Genomic DNA, 17,535 nt, shown 5'->3' with positions numbered 1-17,535 from the left:
TACTTGGCATTTTCTTTGAGATGGTCGGAATAACTCATCTTCCAAAATATTGTTCTCAATTATATTGAGATATTCAGGATATTTCCTTATGTGCAGTATATTTGTAATCATTAAAACGGCCCTGTTGGTATGTTATCCAAATACCTTCAATGATGAACGGTTAATTGGAATCTATGCTTTTGGTGTAGGTTTGGCCATTATATATCTAAAAATACAAATTGTAGAAAATTATTTCAGTTTAATTGGAGTTAAAAAGTTACATTTTGTTTAAAATATTGTAGAAGATGAAAAAAAAAAACACTCATCACCTCCCCCTATGAAGACTGCATCATCTATAAAGCATCCATAAATCAGATCCATCATACAAGGTTTACCCCCTTTCTTCTGTACATTTCAATGACCTTTATTTCCCCTAGTAGTCTGTGAAGAAATTACAATACTGTAGCTGGGGCAAACTTGGTGCCCATCGCTGTCCCAACTTGCTGTAAATAAAAAGTGGCATTGCACTAAAAATATTCAAATATCAATATTAATTCTTTAAAATCTTGGGAATAAGCACTCTGATATATGCAGATACAGGTTTGCATCCTGAATCCCAAACTTTAGTTGGTACTTGTTTCCTAGCACGGCCACAACGATCATAATCGCGGGCATCGGGGGTAAAATCGGGGCCATCGCGGGCATCGCATGCACTAAAAAAATCGGGTGCGATGGGCCAGACGCGATGCCCGCGATTTCCCCATAGAGAACAATGTTAAATGCCGCAATTTACCCGCGATGACCCCGATTTCCCATAGGAAACAATGTGAAATGGATCAATTTACCCAAATTATCATAGGGAACAATGGTAAATGGGCCAAAAACACCCCTGAACATTAAAATGTCCCCCCAAAAGAACTAGACGCCACCCCGCGATCAACGTGAACCCGAAGCGTGGCGAGCGCAGCGAGCCTGCGAGGGGCGGCGGTACGCGTCCTCCGACCTTTTCATACCCCCACTATCCACGTCGGCGTGGAGTTGAGAATAGAATAGTGTGGCGAGCGCAGAGAGCCACCGAGCCCGAAGCGTGGTGAGCGCAGCGGATACCTTCACAGTTATACGCGTCCCCTCGCGGGCTTCCCAGGTGCCCATGGCGACGCGGACACCTGTGAAGCCCGCGAAGGGACGCATTTACCTGTGAAGGTATCCGCGTCCCCTCGCAGGGCTCGCTGCGCTCGCCACGCTTCGGGCTCGGTGGCTCGCTGCGCTCGCTACACTATTCTATTCTCAACTCCACGCCAACGTGGATAGTGGGGGTATGAAAAGGTCGCAGGACGTGTACCGCCGCCCCTCGCGGCCTCGCTGCACTCGCCACGCTTCGGGTTCACGTTGATCGCGGGGTGGCGTAAACTACTTTTGGGGGTACATTTCACTGGTCAGGGGTTTTTTGGGGGGTTTCTGGCCCATTTACCATTCTTCCCTATGATGATTTGGGTAAAGTTACCCATTTAACATTGTTCCCTATGGGGAAATCGCGGCCATCGCGTGTGGACCATTTAAGCATTTTTAGCCGCACACGACGCGACCGACCCGATTTTCACTGTTTTCAATGCATTTCAATGGAAAAATCGGGGGCATCGCGTCGGTCGCGTCGCAGGCCACTAAAAATTCCCCCCGATGGCCGCGATTGTGGCCGTGCTAGGAAACAAGTACCCTTTAGTTGTATCCAAATCAATTACATCTGGACTGACCAGTACGCAAAAACTGATTGTTTCTGCTGAATTCTTCAGTTCTTCCATTTTTAATCATTAGAATTTCTAAATTTAATCTTGGCAGATACATTTTATGTAGGATTGTTTGTGGCAGGGATTATGGGTCTACTCGGTGGAGAGGTTGATGGGGTGTTTATTGTGAAAGTTGTGAAGTTGGGGATGCAGCACAGTCCAAAACTAAAAGAGAAGGTCCACACCAACCACATTCTCAAACACTGTTCGGTAGTCAGTTTAAAGTCAGGGAACCAGCCAGCTAAAGCACAGGACCTCAACAATGGATCCGCTACCAAAACTCCAATGCTATTCAGCTTCCATTGGGTAGCTAAATGTCGGCCCACCCCCACAGACTGAGGTCTTCCCCATTCCTGAACTCATTTCTTGTACCATATGGAGTAAATGTCTGGTGACCATACAGATCACTGGACTTTAACATTTGTGTGGATAACTAGTTTGAATTAGAGTACTAGATGTGAGCTCTATGGGAGGAATATAGTAATTATTGCATCCACAATACATTACATCAAGCCTCTTAAGGTGCGTACCCACGGTAAGATATAGTGCAAAATCTAGCACACTATCTAGCTAGTTTCGAATAGCATGCTAGATAGTGCACTATATCTTACCGTGTGTACGCACTATCTGACGTACGATGCATGCTCCCACCGGTCGTCTGGGAGGGAGCTGCTCGGGTGAGCATGCAACTGAATCTGGCTAGAAAGCATAAGCTAGTGTAGTGTAGTACAGCTGTGATGTCATATCTTATATGATATCTTATGCACATTGTACGTTATTTTAAGCACAAATCTTATGCTTTTGACCACTGGGACTTTCCTGGGAAATCGTATACAATATCATACGGAACATAAATCGTACCGTGGGTACGCACCTTTACTGCAGACAAACTAATCACATATCCTCAATTTTCATGCTTTGATAATCAATTATTCTCTTGTTTTAATGATATCAAGGTTCTACCAATCCCAATAAATCCTTTAGAATACCAACTTGTATACAGTCATTCCTCCAGAATTTCGTCCATCCTCAGCCTATTGCCTCAGCTTTTCCATGGTCATAATAAGAATACAGGAATGAAAAGTCTACACAGATATATAATAGGGAGCGCCACACAACTGGATGGATAATTGTAAGAAATGTATTACTGTATAAACAATATAATAAAACCAAATGAATAAACAAATTTAGTACTATATAAAATCATACATACATATACATAAAAAATATGAATGCACTCCTTATGAATTAATAAGACATTTTGGAGAATTTTTATTTCCAGAGATATTAATTCAAGCTCCACCGCTAACTGGAATGTCATTGTGCCTATTTAGGGTATAATTGAAATCTCACCCTGTGTTGATATTGGTAATGAAGCTTCGGACTGAAGATTGGTGCTCCAATTGCTGTTATTGCCGCAGTCCGGCAGTAAAAACCATTGGACATCTTCAATAAAGGAGATTCAAGGGTGCGGACACTAGGCTCACACACGGGCGGCCTGATTCCCGCTGACTATGGTCACCGTTAATGAATAGTTGGAGCCGCAAACAGATCCAATCCTGACAGCTGGCTATTACATTCAGGAGGTCTCCTCCAAGGGACAGCGGCAATTGGAGAACCAATCTTCAGTCCGAAGCTTCCTTACCAATATCGACATAGGGTGATATTTCAATTAAACCTCAAATAGGCACATTGACATTCCAATTAGTGGTGGAGTTTGAATGAATATCTCTGGACATGGCTATATAAAAATTCTCCAAAAATGTGTTATGAATTTATAAGGAGTGCGTTAACTTTTTATCTATACGTATGTATGATTTTATCAGTGGCTTAACTATTAATTAAGCTCCCCCTGCCGCACATTTTGGCAGCACCCCCCCCACCCTTTAACCCCCCCCCCCCACCACCTTACCCCTCCACCCCCCCTTTACACCTCCACCGATACCTGCCGCTGTGCCGTATAAGTCTACGGTCCCGGGTCTCCCTGCTCTCCCGGCTCCTGCTAATGAAAACTGACACTTAGAAAATGGCTGCCCCCATACAGCAGACCATTTTTAAGGATTCTAGAGGATGCCTGCGCCTCCTCTAGCATCCTCAAAAACGGTTGGAAGTACGGGGGCAGCCATTTTCTAAGTGTCAGTTTTCATTAGCAGGAGCAGGGAGAGCAGGGAGAGCCGGGACTGCAGACTGATGCGGCACAGCAGCAGGTACTGGCAGCGGCATTAAGTGGAGGCAGTCGGCAGCAGGTAACAATAGCCCCGCAGCCCCCCCGGTGCCCTCACATACTAAGCGCCTCCCCGCCACCACGGGGGCTGCGGGGCTATAGTTACGCCACTGGATTTTATACATGACTAAATTTGTTTATTCATTTGGTTCTATTATATTGTTTATACAGTACAGGTTGAGTATCCCTAATCCAAAATGCACAGGACCAGAACAATTTTGGATAACAGATTATTCCGTATTTCAGAATAATATTTCAATGAGGTATCTTGATGTGCCTTTTGTTTATGTTGTACAAACACATCAAACACATGAAATACATACAGATATATTTTGTTTGTGCATAAAACAAGTTTTCAAAACATCAGATAGTGAATTTGAATGCAAAGCAGTCCTGTCCTTGTACATATTTAGTGCCAGTTACATATCATGTCCTCAGTAGTGCTGGTACAGATGTCCCCAATAGTGCACTTTCTGGAATGTACAGTTTTTGGAATACTTTGGATAATGGATACTCAACCTGTAATACATTTATTTCATCAATTATCCATCCAGTTGTGTGGTACTCCCTATGATAAATATATATGTAGACTTTTCAACATTCCTATATTCTTATTATGTTTATTTAAGCAACCTCCAGATTGCTACTGGAAGATGGCTGTTTCATTTAGATTTATTCAGTTAGTGTCATTTTTTGAATATATTATCTATTTAAATTAACTTGTGGTTTATAATATCTGTGTTTGTACCCAATTACTTTTTGTGTTTTCCATGGTCAACCAGCCTCATATTAGTGCAAAACACACCTTCTGAACACTACACTAATGAAACACTACAAGGTAAAGAATGATGGGGCAAGGTTTACAAGTACCCTTAAAATAGCACACACACACACACACACACACACACACACACACACCCCACTCAGCCTCAGTGCAGCAAGAGCAGTAATCCATCCATCCTCTGAAGTTGACTAGATACACTCCATCAACCCTCAGAACACTGGCCTAGCAATAGCCCCTGCACACCGTGCGGTGACTTGGAGGCACTGGGTGAATTGTGGCTGGTGTGTGGTCTATGGAGTCTATTGTTAACACTACCAGGATGTATGATCCCACTGCCCCTCCGAACATTGAATATGCCCCTCCAAAAATTCCTGCCACCTCAGATGAGATAGTTTTTAATTGGATGCAAGAGGAGGCAGTGGCCATTTTGGGAGGAATATTTTTAATGATGCAGATGTGACAGACACAGACTCTGGTGGCGGTAGGAGGTAGGGTGAGTCTACTGACAATGAGCAAGTACCGTGAGGGTGGGGTTTTTTGAGGGGGGGGGGGGGCATATTAAAGTTTTGTCCAGCAGGGGAGGGGGTGTGGTACATTATTCATAGTTACGCCACTGCTTCAGAAGTGATGAATGCCATGTATACTTTTAAAGCACTTTATCTCCATTCTCTTTTCCATGTGATATCCACTGAGCCAAGAGATACTTTCTTGTTACACAGGACACTGGATTAGGAGGACTAGAGGGAGAACCACGGAACACTGCCTGTCTATGTTGTGCACCTACAGCACTCTCTGGTAGGCAGACCTATTTGTACATTGGACAGTGTCCCATTAGAGGTGCTATTCTGTGTGGTGCTTGTAGCTATATATCTTATTTAGTCCCTCTTCAAATTGGTGGAAAGACTCAGATTTCTCTCTGTCAGTTGCTTTATGAATCCATGCACCCGGAGTGGAATCTGTGTGCATGCCATGTGGTAAGGATTACTTTCATTAACGAGTGCCGGAACCTTCAGACTACACTGCGCCATGCAATGCGACCAAGGGCTGGCAGAAATGGGCAACATGGTAGAAACGCTTCTTTCTATCCCTCCCAGCTATTAGAACCGAGACCCACAAAACATTCACAGCTTATATTGTAAGACACCCAGAGCAACTGTTACCTCTGTAACCATGATATGTACTAAGCACCTCTAATATACTGTCATCCTATGTGCATTTTGTAAAGAGGTGTCTCTGTTTCAGATTGCCGATATACAACAATTGCCGTATTAAGGATCATACTGACTCTATGGCAATAAGTACAAACACATCAGTGTCAACCAGAAATACGTTTATTCAGAATATACAGCACAAAGTTTTATTTCAAGTGAAAGGCTTGAGGATAAACATGAGATGAAATGATCTGTATAATAATATTATGCTGCAGCTTAGTTGCTGGCCAAGGTGCTGGAGATCCAGGAGTTGTAGTTGCAAACCTTGGTGTAGACACCGGGGTAGTTCCTCAGGGCACATCCGTATCCCCAGGAGACAACACCCTGGAGCTGTCCGTTACAGACCACGGGTCCACCAGAGTCTCCCTGAACAGAGGAGATAGATTGTTAGAGATCATGTCATGATGGTTGCTGGGTAGTTACAATGCTGCCTACTGTGCGATCATGCCACTTGTATACATCACACACACATTATAGTGATACCGTCAGTACTATAGTGATACAGCAGGGACATTACCTGGCAGGAATCCTTGCCACCCTCAATGTAACCAACACAGATCATGTTGTTGGTGATCTCTCCTGGGTAGGCGTTGCTACACTGAGCGGAGGTCAGGATGGGGGCGTTCAGGCACTGCAGCTGGTTTGGCATGCTGGCTGCAGAGAAACACATTCAATTTAGTCTATATTCTCCCATCTTATACTGTACATTGCTGTAATATGTCATCATACGTCCAGTATTTGGGCTCCACAATATACCATATCCATTCTGGTGTAGGAGGGAATGCATTATTCTAGTGGGAAATGTTCCTGAATGCAGTATAATTGTATTAATTTCTACATATTATACTATTAGCCTTTATTTCTGTTTTAATTAATATTATTATTATTTTCATTCTAAAATAATATTTTGTCAGAAACGAATGATCCAGTGCAAGTAATGGACTGTGGTTCTGTAACTTACTGCCGCTGCTGAGAGTGTTTCCCCATCCGGAGATCAGACAGCTGGTGCCGGCGGCTGCGCAGCCAGAGGGCAGAGATGCAGTCTTGACGTAGGCGTTGAGGGTGGCGGGGGAGGCGAGCTTGATCAACCAGATGTCGTTGTCCAGGGTTCTGGAGTTGTAGCTGCCATGTCTGATGACCTTGGCGGAGTTGATGAACTGCTCGGTACCCTCACTTGTGGCGATGTTATGTTCTCCCAGTCTGACCTGGACACTCCTGGATGAATGGAAACAAAGGACAATGAGACAGAGAAGTATAAATCTGGTTCCTGAGAAAAGAAAGGCATTCTGGAGACAATAGTGAACATGTTTCCTGTATCGGAGCTTGACCAGTGTGACAATCTATACAATGAGGAATAATGACAGTGTATGGGCACCCAGTAGAAGAGATTCCTTCACCTCCACACAGAAACTCAATAATCTCCTCTTCTTGTAAGCTCTCACGAGCAGGGCCCTCTCTACCCTCATGTTATTTTCCTTCTCTTACATGCTGTAAACCATCATCAATGGTACCAAATCCTGTGGTTTTCTGTCACCAGGATAATTCTATCAGTGTCCTCTGCTAATGCAGCGATGGCTATGTGCCGTGTACTCGTCTTACATTGTATTAATTGTTTCCTAATTTGTTCTATAATTAGGCACCCTGGATCCCTTGTGATGCCATATAAATAAAGCATAAAAATAATAATAATAATAATTATTATAATTTTGCCTTCCTGACACCTGCTTCTCTCCACATCAATTTATCCTCAATGCTACAGCCCGGCACATCTTCCTCTCCAAACAAACTATGACCACCTTCCCTCTCTTACAAGCCCTACACTGGCTCTCCTTCCAAATCCAAGCTTTTCACCCTTACTTACAAAGTCTAACCCTTCCTCTTCCACCTACATTTCTGATCTTATCTCTCTTTACACTCCCTGCTGCTCTCTTTACTTCACAAATGCACGTCACCTCTCCTGCCAACTGGTTATTACCTCCCACTGCTGCCTCCAAGATTTTTCCCATTGTGCTTCCTACCTTTGGAATTCTCTACCTCTCCTTCAGATTCCTCAGCCATTTTTGATTCTAAGCACTCCTGTCTCTCTACTTGATGTATATATCCTGTTCCTGTCCTACATTGTACTGTAAGTTGTCATTTTCTTGTTTCACTCATTTGTTTATGTATTTATTAGTCAATGCGGAACCCTGATGGTGCCATATTAATTTATGATTATAATAATGAATTACAGAGCGAAAATGTATCATTAGTAAAATGACAATGTTAAAATACTATAATCAGATCTAAGATCAGAATCTCTTACAATTGTAGTGTTTTTAGGTCCAAGAAATCTACCTTTAATAGTGTACTAATATTAGCTTTAATCTGTAGTATAGGAGTAGTATAATTGGGATGCTGGATGACTGCCGGACAATTGAGATCCCAACAGTCAGTATACGGACATCGGAATCCCAACTGCTGGTGCTCTGACAGGGGGAACCCAACTGACTATTCTCCTTTGTGGGGGTCCATGACCTCCATAGAGAGAGAATAAAACCTGTGGCACCGAGCCCGCAGCGTGGTGAGCGCAGCAAGCCCGCAAGGGGTTCATTGTGCTTGCCTCCCTGTCAGAGCATCAGCAGTCAGGATTTTGATGTTGGTATACTGACTGTTGGGATCCCAATTGTCAGGCAGTCGTACCCTACCCATTTAAATGACCTGTAAGTATACAATCTAAGGTCACAAACAATTAACCAGGCATCTAACCAACAAGCCAACCCACCACCCAAACAAGCATCTACCCAACCAACCAACCACCTAACTGACCAACTTGCAACTAGCAACTTGCAACTAGCCATACAACAATCCATTATGGACACTGTCTACAGGATAATGGTTGTACTTACGCCTTGTAGCAGTGAGCAGCGGAGACTACCCACAGGCTGGTAATGAGGGTTCCACCACAGAAGTGGTATCCAGAGTTCAGGGACACCTGGTAGGGTACAGCGTTCTTGGTACATGTGTACCCTCCGACGATCTTATCATCGTCCTCAAAGGCAGCTGTAAGAGAGGACACTGACTAGCACCACGGCACCGTTACACAATATACCATAAAATTGTGCCACCTACCACCAGAAGCACCAGGGTATCTGTAAGAGAATGATACTCACCGGCGGCTCCGAGGAGCACACAGATCAGGAGAAACTTCATGGTGGAGAGATGTCCAGTGAGTGGTTTGTTGGACTCATCGTCCCTATTTATATGTTTTACCTCCCCGCGTGTACATTGCACAACGTGTCCCCAGTTAATGTGTATAGAATATGCTCTGCTATCATTTGTTTGCTTCTTTGACAGTGGCCTTCACTGTTATCTCTATTCTTAGGAAAGTCAAACATGTTTTTGAAAAAAAAAATTATCATTTTTTATTATTTATTGTACTTCATCTTATTATATGTTTGGTGTGTAACAAGTTTTAACATCTTCAAAGGATTTTTCTTAGGACAAGAACTCAAGAACAAGAACTGATTTTGAAATATATCTTCTGGATAAATGCCCATAATAGTGCAACACCTTCCAAAAACAGTTTCCCAACTCAGATATCAGAACGGTGGGCAAGGGTATGGGTCATAACTTAGGTCCACAGTCATTGGGTCAACCCTTAAAGGATGACAGTGCCTTGGTCGACACATGAAATAGGTCAACCTGCATTAGGTTGACACAAGCATTAGGTTGCCATGAAAAGGTGGACATGTGTTTTTCATGATTTTTGTTGTCTATGTCGACTTACGCACACTATTATAGTCTCACCCTATGCCCACTTGGATAGTAAAGTATGAAAATCCACCTGGAAAACTCATGTTGACCCTTTCCAATGCTTGTAGACCTAGGGGCCACATCGCGTGGGCAATGGGTGACCCACAGAGAACACCACCTGGCTCTTCTATGAGGTGTGTCGTATATTATAAAACATGCACCACTTGGCTTAACCACTGCATCATTGGGGCTTTTCTTTCTTCTGTGCTGACCCTATTCAGAACTTTTCGTGTTGGTCACTTTCTAGAATTAATATCAGTAAAACATTTTCAGGCAGAACCCGCACAATTATATCTTTCTCTTTTCTAGAAAACTTATGCCCCTTTCAGACCGCACTTTAAAAACGGTATATTGCCGTTTTTTTACCGTTTTAAAACGGTAATGTGTGCGGTCTGAAAGGTGCAGGACCACTTAACCGGTTAGAAAAAAACGTTTTTTCTAACCGGTTAAAATGCAGGGTCCTACCCGTTTCAGAACCGGTATTTTAGGCTCAAAATCGGTTCTGAAACGGTATTTAGGACCCAGCCAATGAGCTGGGTCCTAAATTCAGCACAGTGAATACTTAATGAGCGCTCATTAAGTATTCACAGCACTGGAGCCCCCCCCGCGCGCGTCGACACCCCCCGCGCGCGTGTCGACGCCCCCCCCCCCCCGCGCGTGTCGGCGCCCACCCCCCCGTGTCGACTTACCCCGTGCCGGTATCTCCGTTGTGGTTCCCGGCACTGCAGCTCAGTATGCTCGGAAAGCACTTATGAAAAAAGTGTCTTTCAGAAAATGGCTGCCCCCATACGAAAGACAGTTTTTTTAAACAGGGTTTCCTATGGGGCAGCCATTTTCTGGAAGACACTTTTTTCATAAGTGCTTTCCGAGCATACTGAGCTGCAGTGCCGGGATCCACAACGGAGGTACCGGCACGGGGTAAGTCGACACAGGGGGGGGGGGGGGGCGCCGACACGCGGGGGGGGGGGGGGGGGGCGCGTCGACACGCACGGGGGCGTCGACATGCGCGGGGGGCGTCGACACGCTCTCGGTCGACACGCGCGAGGGGGGGAGGAGGGGGGGAGGAGGGGGGAGCTGCACGAAGGGGAGTGCTGAAGGCTGCACTGGCTTTGACCCTGTATTTGGAAAGTTTCCAAAAACGGGTCTGCCAGTGTCAAAAAATCGGCACTTAAACGGTAATATACCGTTTAAGTGCTGCGGTGTGAAAGGGGTTTTATCTGGCAGACCCGTTTTTGGAAACGTTTCCAAATACAGGGTCAAAGCCAGAGATGCGGTCTGAAAGCAGCATTAGAGTTTTAGCAAACTTTGCAAAGCTGCAATCAGGTCCAAATATATGCGGACACATTGCTAAAATGTGAGCGCTTCACTCTACAGTTTGCACATCACTATCAGCCCTTCCCCTCGAGTGGTCCAAACACACCTTTGTTGTCTGGACTGCTCCCACAAAACATTCCATCCCTGCCCCCAACCGTCCATCGCTACCCTGTCATTGCCCCCAAAGTATAGTCACCAGCCCTGTCGCAACTTAAACTGTGGTCATGGGGAGACTGCAGTTAAAGTGCTCTTGGACTCACACTCCGCCGGCCAGAGACAGCCTCATTGGTTTGCCGGCCAACCCCTCTTCCCTTTGACCTACTTTTGCCCCCCCCCCCCCTGCTAGTGGCTACCAATTATAAAACCTATGGACAATTAGAAGCACAATACAGCACCACCACATAACTGACCCTAAGTATGACAGGTAAGCCCAATTGACTTAATTTAACATTTACTCCCCAAAATTAGAGATGAGCAAGTTTGGTTCCTAGATAAATTTACCTGATCTGAGGCGGCATCCGAGCTTTCCGATCCATCCCACCATTTTTCCGGACCTAGAACAAGGCCGAAGGTCATCTTCCTGCTGCTGGATTCTTGCGAGACTCAGAGAATAGCATTTATATTCATTTATAAAGTTTTTTTCTCATTAACAATTAAAATTACTTTCTATTTTAGTGCAGTGCCGGTTGTTGATTGTATGTGCATTTTTTCTATGTGGTTTGAGTACCCACATCTCACTGCAGCTTGAATAGAAAACGTAAACTCAGAAAGGTATTACTAGGTTCTACACACCGTGATCTTGGAGCGCATAGCCACCTCCCCCTATTTATTGTGTTTTTCAGTACAGGTATGGACTGTCTGACATGTCTACTTGGATGCTGTCACAATGTAATCCTCCACCATTTTTGCAATGGTGACAGCATCATATGCATAGCTGGATTAAAGGGGGGGGAGGCTCAGGGGGGGCAGTGGCCCTTGGTCCCCCTCTATCTAGGGCTGGCAGTGCATTACTGGGAGTTGACTAAGTCCCATGAGACTTTGCACAAGTGGTCAGAGGCTGAGAGGCTTGTGCTGAGCTCTGATTGGTGAAGCTCATCACATGCTTTTCAGGCCCGAGGAGGACAGCAGCAACAGCCTCATTTTTGGAGGGTTTTTAATCCGAGGCAGCACTGAGCCTGTGAAGACTCCTAAGGTACAGAGGGACAAACAAAGCCTTTTCATGTGGTGTATATATATATAATTTTTCTCTCCCCCTGCAGTTAACCATTGACTATTAATCCTTTAACCTGAGGGTATGGGCACTTCCCAATTAGAGCTTTCAGATTATCTGCCATTCTAGATCCCACTCTCTCACATAATTTTTCCATATTCTTTCTGGTGGACCACAATTATTATCGGTGCAACTCCAGATGCCCTGACTAGCACACTTACCATGGGGTTTACATGTGCTCTCCCAACAACTTTGGAGTTTGCATGTACTCTCAGTGCAATGATTCTACCTTTGCTTTATAACATGTCCTTACATTTGAACTTGCCTCCTTTAACTAGTCAGTGACATTATACATATGTATGATGTACATACTGTACAAGGCTTTGCTGCTAATATTGCCACTTGCTTGTATCTGCTATTTTAGTGACTCTATGGTCTGTAAGTTTATACTGCCTTTACTCTGTGTTTTGATAGTGTAATATTCTCCCATGCAGTTTCTAAAGTAACACATGCCCCCCTAAGGCTTAGGGGGTATGCAATTTGCCGCCGCTATATACTATGTGGGAAATAGCGGCGGCTCCTTATTCAATGCTGTCTTAAGCAACTGCATTGAAGCGGAATCACGGCAGAATGGGCCCGACTTTAGAAGCAGTCGGGCCCGTTCTGCCAATAACGGCCGTGGATCACCAATCCTGATAATCTCCTCACCAGCAGGTCTTTGCACTGCTGGAAACTGAGACACAACATAAACATTAAACATATGATCAAGCACGGTGGTCTGATTTCAACAGATTGACCACACTCAAATCCTGGCAAAGCAAATTAAGGGCTTCCTCCATAAGACCTATATACTTTAGAGCAGTGGTAGCCAACCCTAGCCCTCGAGAGCTACCAACAGTTCACATTTTCCAGACAACCTAGCTGCTGCACAGCTGCACTCGTTAATCACTGACACATTTTAAAAGATACACAGATGGAGCTAATTAGCTCACTTGTGATTCTGTGAGGAGACCTGCAAAACATGCACTGTTGGTAGCTCTCGAGGACTAGGGTTGGCTACCCCAACTTTAGAGAACCACCACACTTTAGCTCCTCCTTCATTTTCTCCAGCTGCTTCACAGAAATTATTCTTTATTATCCTTTGCTTATGGCATAGGTGGATGTATAGGCTTGAATTGCCTTTTGCTGCTTCTCCATCCTCTGAAGCATATAGAAGGTTGAGTTCCACTACATCACTACCTCTTGCTTCATGTGATTACAGGGCAGGTTCAAGAGGGTTTGTTGGTGCTCTTCAGCAGGCAGTCGCTGAATGGCGAAAGTGGCCCACAATTTTTGGGCCACCAAAGGCATCTCCGCATGCCCGTCATTTAAAAGAAAATTATTGTGTAAGCAAAACATGGGGCATGCTGGAATTTGCCCAGATTTAATGTCCGCACAATATTGGTGGCATTGTCAGATACCACAAATCCCCAGGAGAGTCTAAGTGCTGTAAGCCATTGCGCAATGATTTCCTTCAGTTTCTCTAAGAGGATCTCAGTGTTTGTTGTGCCTCCTAATGAAACCGGGGATGCACTGCGTAGCCTGCCTTGGAAGGAACCGGTATTTCTGAGATGCTGCTACTGGTGCCGCTGCTGTTGTTGTATAAGGCAATACATCTTCCCAATGGGCTGTCACAGTCATATACAGTAGTCCTTACATTGCCCTGTAGCACCTGTCCACATGTCGGTGGTTAAGTGGACAGTGGGTACAACTGCATATTTCAGGACACTGAGGACTATTTTTCTGACGTCTCTGTATATTTAGGGTATTAGCTGCCTAGTGAAGTGGAATCAAGATGGGATTTGGTACGGGGACACACTACTTCTATCAATTGTCTAAATCCCACTGCACTAATGTCAGATACTGGATCTAACATCTATCACCATCATAGCTGTAAAGGCCGGAGTAATCCGCTTTGCAATATGATGACTGCTGTCATACTTCATCTTCATCACAAAGAAGTGTTGGATGGTCAATTGCTGAGTTAAAGCAGTGGTAATGCAACTTCCTCTTCAGGATGATGAACGACTCCCAGCATCAGCAGCGACAGCAGTAGGCGCAGCACTGTAGGATCCTCCGGAGGAATCCCGGATGGGAGAGGAGTCAGTCTTGCCTGTGACATGGCCTGAAGTAGTAATACCCATCCTGACAGAGGAGGTCACTGAGTAGGAGGGAGTTTGTGCTGTGGATTGCAGGCGCCTGGATACAAGACAAAGGGATTTAGGTTTCACTAGACTGCTTATGCTCTTAGCCAAAGTGACGGAACTTGATAGTGACTTATAATGAATGTGCTGTAGGTGATGTACTGTATAAGGGAGGATATTTCCAGGTTGTTACATTTACCTATTACAGCTTTACATAGGCTACATATAGCGATACAGTTGTTGTCCAGATAGGGGTAGAAATAATTCCAGGCCGATGAGGTAGATCTTTTGTTCTGCTCAGGCATGATGATGGGCGTTTTCACCCTATGGACAACAACTGCCTCGCCCAGTGTCACCAGAATCACCATCAGAACCCTCCTTGTCAACTTCCTCCACAGCGCCAGCTGCACACATATCCTCCTCCTGGTGTCCTTCAACAGTCACATCTTCAATTTGAATATCAGAAACTGGACTGTGGGTGTTCCTTCCAGCACTTACTGAGGGCATGCAAATGGTGGAAGGAGCCACCTCTTCCCGCCCAGTGTTGGGAAGGTCATGCATCGCAACCCCCGACACACAATGAATTAGGCCCCATTTTTTTCTGTAATATAAGTAATTACTGTAATTATTCTTATTGTTTATTTAGCATTACATAAAATAGCATCAAAACAATTAAATAACGTATTACAGTACAAGGCAATGTAGGACAAGTACATGGTAAATAAAGACCTTTCCATCAGGGTACAGGGCAATGAAGCAATTATCAGAGTGGCAGAAATATATATATATTTAAGAAAAGAACATGAGGAGAGAGGGCCCTGCTCGAGAGAGCTTACATTCTAAAGAGGAGGGTTATACAGATGGGGGTGACACAGAAGGGGTAGAAGTGAGTGTAAACATAAGTTTAGAATGAGAGATGGCTGGGACTAATGAAGAAGTAGGTCTCCTCCCGTTTAAAGTTTTGTAGGGAGGTGGAGAGTCTGATTACGGAGGGGTAGAGAGTTCCAAAGATATGGAGCACAACGGCCAAAATCTTGGTGGTGGGAATTGGGGGAATTAACCAGTTTGCAGGAGAAGCGACGCACATTTGTGGGGGGCGTAAGGGAGTGTAAAGAGAGATAAGGTCAGATATGTACAGTATTTGGGAGTGTAAAGAGAGATAAGGTCAGATATGTACAGTAGGTGGGAGTGTTAAGAGAGATAAGGTCAGATATGTACAGTAGGTCAGAGTGTAAAGAGAGATAAGGTCAGATATGTACAGTAGGTGGGAGTGTAAAGAGAGATAAGGTCAGATATGTACAGTAGGTAGGAGTGTAAAGAGAGATAAGGTCAGCTATGTACAGTAGGTGGGAGTGTAAAGAGAGATAAGGTCAGCTATGTACAGTAGGTAGGAGTGTAAAGAGAGATAAGGTCAGATATGTACAGTAGGTCAGAGTGTAAAGAGAGATAAGGTCAGATATGTACAGTAGGTGGGAGTGTAAAGAGAGATAAGGTCAGCTATGTACAGTAGGTGGGAGTGTAAAGAGAGATAAGGTCAGATATGTACAGTAGGTGGGAGTGTAAAGAGAGATAAGGTCAGATATGTACAGTAGGTGGGAGTGTAAAGAGAGATAAGGTCAGATATGTACTGTAGGTGGGAGTGTAAAGAGAGATAAGGTCAGATATGTACAGTAGGTGGGAGTGTAAAGAGAGATAAGGTCAGATATGTACAGTAGGTAGGAGTGTTAAGAGAGATAAGGTCAGATATGTACAGTAGGTCAGAGTGTAAAGAGAGATAAGGTCAGATATGTACAGTAGGTGGGAGTGTAAAGAGAGATAAGGTCAGATATGTACAGTAGGTAGGAGTGTAAAGAGAGATAAGGTCAGCTATGTACAGTAGGTGGGAGTGTAAAGAGAGATAAGGTCAGATATGTACAGTAGGTAGGAGTGTAAAGAGAGATAAGGTCAGATATGTACAGTAGGTCAGAGTGTAAAGAGAGATAAGGTCAGATATGTACAGTAGGTGGGAGTGTAAAGAGAGATAAGGTCAGCTATGTACAGTAGGTGGGAGTGTAAAGAGAGATAAGGTCAGATATGTACAGTAGGTGGGAGTGTAAAGAGAGATAAGGTTAGATATGTACAGTAGGTGGGAGTGTAAAGAGAGATAAGGTCAGAAATGTACAGTAGGTGGGAGTGTAAAGAGAGATAAGGTCAGATATGTACAGTAGGTGGGAGTGTAAAGAGACATAAGGTCAGATATATACAGTAGGTGAGAGTGTAAAGAGGGATAAGGTCAAATATGTACAGTAGGTGGGAGTGTAAAGAGAGATAAGGTCAGATATGTACAGTGAGTGAGAGTGTAAAGAGAGATAAGGTCAGATATGTACAGTAGGTGGCAGTGTAAAGAGAGATAAGGTCAGATATATACAGTAGGTGAGAGTGTAAAGAGAGATAAGGTCAGATATGTATAGTAGGTGGGAGTGTAAAGAGAGATAAGGTCAGATATGTACAGTAGGTAGGAGTGTAAAGAGAGATAAGGTCAGATATGTACAGTAGGTCAGAGTGTAAAGAGAGATACGGTCAGATATGTACAGTAGGTCAGAGTGTAAATAGAGATAAGGTCAGCTATGTACAGTAGGTAGGAGTGTAAAGAGAGATAAGGTCAGATATGTACAGTAGGTCAGAGTGTAAAGAGAGATACGGTCAGATATGTACAGTAGGTCAGAGTGTAAAGAGAGATAAGGTCAGATATGTACAGTAGGTAGGAGTGTAAAGAGAGATAAGGTCAGCTATGTACAGTAGGTGGGAGTGTAAAGAGAGATAAGGTCAGATATGTACAGTAGGTAGGAGTGTAAAGAGAGATAAGGTCAGATATGTACAGTAGGTCAGAGTGTAAAGAGAGATAAGGTCAGCTATGTACAGTAGGTGGGAGTGTAAAGAGAGATAAGGTCAGCTATGTACAGTAGGTGGGAGTGTAAAGAGAGATAAGGTCAGATATGTACAGTAGGTGGGAGTGTAAAGAGAGATAAGGTGAGATATCTACAGTAGGTGGGAGTGTAAAAAGAGATAAGGTCA

At 44.2% G+C, this 17,535-nt stretch overlaps 2 protein-coding genes across 2 annotated transcripts in view; both read right to left on the bottom strand.

Annotated features, from left to right (window-relative positions):
- LOC146009469 (trypsin-like) overlaps positions 1-17,535 on the bottom strand; it is a 74,270-nt gene that overhangs the window by 40,817 nt on the left and 15,918 nt on the right. The window lies entirely within an intron of this gene.
- Positions 6,087-9,177, bottom strand: LOC146007337 (trypsin-like). Its single transcript, XM_083145687.1, has 5 exons — positions 9,132-9,177; positions 8,868-9,021; positions 6,944-7,197; positions 6,500-6,636; positions 6,087-6,348 (listed from the first exon to the last, which is right to left on the bottom strand). Exons 1-5 carry the CDS (start codon positions 9,169-9,171, stop codon positions 6,199-6,201), a joined length of 735 nt encoding a protein of 244 aa, XP_083001813.1. The 5' UTR covers positions 9,172-9,177; the 3' UTR covers positions 6,087-6,198.

This window comes from Crinia signifera, chromosome 6 (genome assembly GCF_055691185.1).
Source record: "Crinia signifera chromosome 6, ASM5569118v1, whole genome shotgun sequence".
Classification (NCBI taxonomy): Eukaryota; Metazoa; Chordata; class Amphibia; order Anura; family Myobatrachidae; genus Crinia; species Crinia signifera.
Note: the sequence above shows the minus strand (reverse complement) of the source record. Positions and strands in the feature narration are given on the sequence as shown.

Coding starts and splice junctions, on each gene's coding strand:
- LOC146007337 (XM_083145687.1), bottom strand. CDS start 9,171: ATGAAGTTTCTCCTGATCTGTGTGCTCCTCGGAGCCGCCG. Junction 6,637..6,943: donor AAACACTCTCAGCAGCGGCA/GTAAGTTACAGA, acceptor GTTTCTCTGCAG/CCAGCATGCCAAACCAGCTG. Junction 6,349..6,499: donor GTGGCAAGGATTCCTGCCAG/GTAATGTCCCTG, acceptor TCCTCTGTTCAG/GGAGACTCTGGTGGACCCGT.